Here is a 6,000-nt window from a genome sequence, read left to right as displayed (position 1 = left end):
CTGTTTGATACCTCATATTTGATATAATTGTATTCATTCGGGCACTTTCCTGGAAAATAGTGTCAGAAATTCTTAAAAATCAAGTTGGTCATTAGTCTCAGGTCAGGGTTTCATTTGTGACCATGGACCACAAAACCAGTCATAAGTCACACGGGCATATTTGTGGCAATAGCCAACGATACATTGTATGGGTCAAAATTATCGATTTTTCTTTTATGCCAAAAATCATTTGGATGTTAAGTAAAGATCATCTTCCATGAAGATTTTGTACATTTCCTACTGTAAATATATCAAAAATGTATTATTAGTAGTAATATGCGTCGCTAAGGACTTTAACTTTAAGGGCGATTTTCTCAATATTTAGATTTTTTTGCATCCTCTGATTCCAGATTTTCAAATATTGTCCTATCCTAATAAACCATACACCAATGGACTGCTTATTTGTTCAACTTTCAGATTATGTATAAATCGCAATAAATAAATAAAAAAGACCCTTATGATCTTTGACCACATTTTATATTGGTTTAGCGATTTGTGCAACCCTATTACACTCTTAAAAATAAAGGTTCTTAAATGGTTCTTTTAAGAACCTTTCCATTGCACAAAAGGTTATTTGTAGCACAGAAAGGTTATTTAGACTATAAAATGGTTAGGAAAAAATGTTTTTTTTAAAGGAACCTTTCACAAAACTGTTCTTCAAGGAACCAAAAATGGTTCTTCTATGTGAAAACCCCTCTTTGGTTCTTCCTGGCACCTTTATTTTTAAGGGTGCAAACACTTGGGGCAGTTTAAAAGCTTGATTTGTGTGGATTTTGTTATAGATTTTTATTATAGGTCTGCTATACCAAGTGTTGGTATTGGTAATGACAGACTTGTGTTCCCGTAAGTTCAAGAAAAATATTTGTTTGATCATTTTCTTGTAATCTTGAATGGTTGAAGCTTGACAAATGCAGTCCAGTTAACTTTACTTAATACCCAACAATTTGTTGAACTTACTTGTAAATATCTGTACTATTTACATGTTTTTGTTACTCAAACAGTTAAAAGTTTAAGAGTAAAAGATTTTTTTAGGCGAGGCAATTCTTAATGGACTTTCCACTCATTTTACAGTGTAACAAATTAGTTCAATTTAAACTAGCTTAACGTAATTGTATCAAGTATAATTTTAGTCTTATTTACTAATCTATTAAAAGTGTTCCTTACTAATTTTGAGCCATAGATACTTAAGTTTTGTTAACTGAATGATTTTTAATTGCTTTCTTGTTTCAGTATTAGCACAATAAAGACAGAAAATCATATATCTTATACATTAAATTAATTAATTTAATGGTTATGTAACATGGTTGTGTTATGCATGTTGATGTATGTGCGACTCAAACAATGTTGATCGCAAGATATTTGTACAACTAGAGGGGGATCAACCCACTTAAATGTTTGATGTTTCACAATATGGTGTTTATGATTTAGGTGTTAGCCATACAATTATAACAGACTATACTTCAACATGAATGTAGGCCTAGTGATTTAGTGAGAAGTTTGGTCATATTTTTAAAACAACCTTTATTACTTCTCTTCCTTTGGAACCAAAAATATTTTCTGCATCAGAGAATTAGTAATATAGGAAGTTCCAAGTGTCCATGGACACTGATCACCATAATGGTGACAAAGAAATCAACATCAATGAATGAAGTCAACGTATATGTGATGTTCTCTCAATTTTCAGTTGACAATTCAACATTCAAGATAACTTAGGAAATTTAGTGAAGGCAACTGACCACAGAAGTGAGGAACTGAGTGGAAATTATATTAAGAATTGCCCAGCTTCAATAACACTTTTGCTTGACAAAACTTAAACCTACTTAAATCAAGTAATCTCAACTTGGGTTTTATAAGTAGCATATATATAGTACAGATACTTTACAATCGAGTTCAATAAGTTGGACATTAAGTAGCTAAAGATGGCTAAAAGGGTTATTTAGCTAGAGCAACTGTTAGGTTTTACAATGTTTGAGTAGAATAGATTTCATGATAATGTTTCTTCGTTGTAAGGAATGTTACTTTCTTTTCGTAATACAAGTAAAATCATGCTGTAACAGGGTTGAATGCTAATTCGTTTTTTTTTTTAGAAAATAAAATGTAAAAGACTACATTAATGACTTCAGTGTCAGGTTCAACAAGTTAAATAATAGGCTAATAGTTTAACAGACATATATCAAATAATTATCACAACAAAAACACGCGATTTGTGCCTCTAAGACAAAAAGTCACATGACCTTCATTGGCATGCATGGGACAGGGACACTAGTTTGTGGAAAGGCAAGCTGTGTTCCTGAGGAGCATTAATCTGGCTGGGATCGGGCTACAGGAATCCATGTGAATAGAAATACATCGTTTCCAATAACACGCTATTGTTTGAGCTTTATCTTAAGTAGGCCAGTAGCCGTTGATTTGCAAAGTAAGTTATACAGCAATAACCTGTCTTACCTTTATATGCTAAATAATTATGATAATCATTTTATATTTTTTTAATCGATAGACCTACCTGTAGTAGTAAATATTGTTAATCTGCGGTCATTTGAAGAAAAAAAGAGATAGGCCTTGTTCGCCATAGGCTAATTTGGTTGTTCTCAGCCTCAGGTCGACGCAGCGGAAATCAAAACATAATAGCGCGAGATCTAGATGTATTCACAGTAGCGGTGTATGGTATACATGAGCTGTTTTTACACAGACAGGGCATACGGTCTAATTTTCTAATAATGCTCTTACAGAAGCTGGTTATGATTAAATCAACGTTCCCCTTTGAAGTCGCGCGCAGAGACTATAGTCTTTGCCGCCATCTTACGGACAGATTTTCCTGGAGATGTCCGTGTGTTAATGAATTTACTCTTCATATATTAAAAAAGTATTTTTAACTGCATTTAATCACCTGTTTTCATGAACTTGCCGTTTCAGTACATCTCCTCGACCTCAATATGGCCTATTAAAATCTCATTCAGCGATTAAAAGGCTCCCACACGGGTATCCTTTTTTTAAAACCAGGAAAATCCCATTCAAATGTCACAATTTCTTATTCTAGGGAGACCTGGTCATAACTTTCACATGTATCTGTCTCTGTCCTGAATAATATTTATGAGGTAAATCAAATTAGAAATAAATATAACAACAGAATATGTTTATATAGCTCTTTAATTATGTCAATTATGCATATGAATCAATCATAGAGGCTAGATTCAGAGCTAGGGTTACTTCTAGAGTAAGTTATCAATGCCTGCGTTATTGTATAAGATCTAGCTATATGATAGCCTAAACAAAAGTAAATAAACTAGGATATATTAAATCAGTTAGCCTATAGCTAGAAGCTTACTTTCTAGATTAAGTTAGCAATGTCTGCATTATTGTATAAGGTATATGATAAATAAACATTTGACCAATTAAACCTCAAAATCCTGCAACCCTGTTCTTTAATTTTCAAGCTTTTATGACTGACATACAAAAGACTTAATACTTTATCAAAGCTCTTAATTAAAAACACAGAATAAACAGATTATAAAAGTTACATAAAATGGTTAAATAATGATTTTACACTTGCTTTACAAATAATGAGCTTACACAACAGCCGTTAACTTAAACCATATGACAAGCAAACTTAGCAATTCATGGCAGAATCATACTGAAGCTAAACTGCAACTCAACCACACAAGCATTCTGTATCAATACACAGTTTTAAGGCAAGAATGGAAACTGTGAAAGTACAACATACACACTAAATAAAAAGTTCATATTTACAGCAATAAGAGAAAAAAAAACACTTCAGTCCTCATGTCTCTGTGGATGACGTTGGGCTATCTCGGGCACAATTTTCATCTTGTCCACAGTCGCCGTCGTCGCACTCACACTGTCGCTGTGTGCAAAAGATGTATTGATGTGAATTCACTTAGCAAAGAAAAAGCTTCATTTTTGAACAAAAACACGGGGAAACAATATCGTTACAATTAAAACATTAATGCAAGTTGTGATGTTTGAGTGTAATACATACAAAACATTGATAATTGTATACAAAGTTAAACTGAAAGTGAGAGTGCCATTCAAACCTTGATGTTTGCGCTTTTGAGCATGTGCTCTGACAGCTCTGTGATATTCTCCTTCGTCTGAGACTCCACAGCGGCCTCGTGTGGCAACTGTTATGAGCGACACAACATTCATTCAGCACAGACTGGACATTGATTTGGACAGAAATATCACCAGTTCAGCACTTTAGCAATTTAGCAGCTTTAAAAAAAATATTTTTAACGTTTTTTTATTAATTATTGTACAACATCATTATGAAATATTATTCTTTTGATAACCATATTGGAAAGTGTACCAGGACGTGGGGGGCTCTGAAGAGGTAGCTGAAGGGGTAGTTTAAGAGATTGAGGCAGTTGGTAGAGTATATATCCGCATAGCGCAGTAACTGACTGGCGAAAAGGGTTTTTGTGGAACCACAGCGTAAAAGACTGCCCATTTTCCCATAGCACAGATCCATGCCGTATGTCACCATCTGTAATGCATATCGGAAAAAGATTATATACAAGTTTGAGAAACACCAACAGCATTAAGAAAATATCACTCACCTTTATCCTGCTGTGAATCGCACTAATATCCGGGCTCTCTTTACTTCCACTGTCCAAATGCCTGATGGGATGAAAAGAGAGGTCAGCTTTAAAGTTCAATGTCGTTCAGTGTTAACCCTCTGGAGTTCTTTGGTCACTTTTGACCGAAAATGTTTCTTCATCAGAATGGTACAATGTTGCATTACGTTATTTATGTGTTCCTTTTTCTCCTCTGGTCCGGACTTGCTTGTTTGTTTTTTAATAACAAAGGAAAAAACAAATGAGACCCAGGCTGAAGGAAGTGCAAATTCACGCCTGTAAAGTAGAGGGCGCAGCTCAAACAAACCTTTCAGCTGTGCTGCCATTCTGGATTGCAGAAGAATAGGATTCAGGAGAAGAAAGATCATCATGCTTACTTAAAAACAACAACAACAAAAGAAACACAAATGTGATGTTTGACTAAAGTCATTTTTGCGTATGGTTAAATTGGATCATCGAAGAGAAGATTGGAGATTGGAGCTTTAACTTTAATCTCTACATTTCCATAACTGTTTATTTTTCACAAAAAGTTGTCGATTAGGCAGGAGTGTGGGCGGGACCTTGATATCGCGGCTCAACATCACGCTCACTGTGCAGATTTGAGACCCAAGACGTCAGCGCCATATTTGAACACTGACGGCTTCACTTACTTCAACGGAAGAAAGTGAAGGCATGTCGTCCATCTTTTTTTTTTACAGTTTATGGATGACATGAGGTAAGTAAATGATGACAGAATTTTGATTGTTGGGTGAACTAACCTTTGAAGGGTACATAACAATTATTGAAAAATAAATCAATCAATTTGTATGGATGGATAAATAAATGTGGAAAGAGATGGATAATTGCTGCATAAATATGACTTGGTGCCATACAATTCTCTCAAAATAAAAAAATATTACTGAACAAACATATATTACATTGACTTCACCGGAAAAAAATAACATTTGAGGTGTTCAGCCCCTTTTTGACTCCTAAATGAGGAGCACTCGATTAATGTTTGTGTGCATTTCAGGTTTTGTTGTCTCTAAGTACCCAAAAAGTGTCCCTTGCAAGTACAAAAAAAGAGGCTTGATTTATTCAATAAAAGCCTAAAAATGTATAGTTAATGATTAATATAGTTCAATTAACAACACTAGAGCACAGGTGCCGTGTTCACAAAACATCTTAAAGGTGGGGTGAGTGCTTTCTGGTAGCCGATGTTGATATTTCAAATCACCAAAACAAACACGCCTCTATGTTGATAGCTCCGTCCCACACATATGTACGCAACACAGACAACGACTATGGCGGAATCTGCTGTGCCAGCCGGCCGAGGGTGAAAGCAATGTGTTACTATGGTAATCCAGGTGGAATGATCAATGAAAATGTC

General features: G+C 34.7%; 1 protein-coding gene across 2 annotated transcripts in view; it reads right to left on the bottom strand.

The window, feature by feature from the left end:
• Window positions 1-3,168: 3,168 nt before the first annotated feature.
• nt5c2l1 (5'-nucleotidase, cytosolic II, like 1) overlaps window positions 3,169-6,000 on the bottom strand; it is a 28,021-nt gene continuing 25,189 nt past the window's right edge. Inside the window, exons 15-19 of one of the 2 annotated variants that reach the window (XM_079803930.1) lie at window positions 4,939-5,007; window positions 4,614-4,674; window positions 4,364-4,540; window positions 4,092-4,178; window positions 3,169-3,901 (exon numbers count right to left, since the gene is read on the bottom strand). In XM_079803930.1, coding sequence (XP_079660056.1) covers window positions 3,818-3,901; window positions 4,092-4,178; window positions 4,364-4,540; window positions 4,614-4,674; window positions 4,939-5,007 — 478 coding nt within the window. In that variant the 3' untranslated portion in view covers window positions 3,169-3,817. The remainder of the gene's footprint in view (window positions 3,902-4,091; window positions 4,179-4,363; window positions 4,541-4,613; window positions 4,675-4,938; window positions 5,008-6,000) is intronic. The other variant, XM_079803931.1, reaches the window with a different exon arrangement.

Source organism: Gobio gobio (genome assembly GCF_949357685.1).
Source record: "Gobio gobio genome assembly, chromosome: 22".
Classification (NCBI taxonomy): domain Eukaryota; kingdom Metazoa; phylum Chordata; class Actinopteri; order Cypriniformes; family Gobionidae; genus Gobio; species Gobio gobio.
This window is presented reverse-complemented; position numbering and strand designations above follow the sequence as displayed.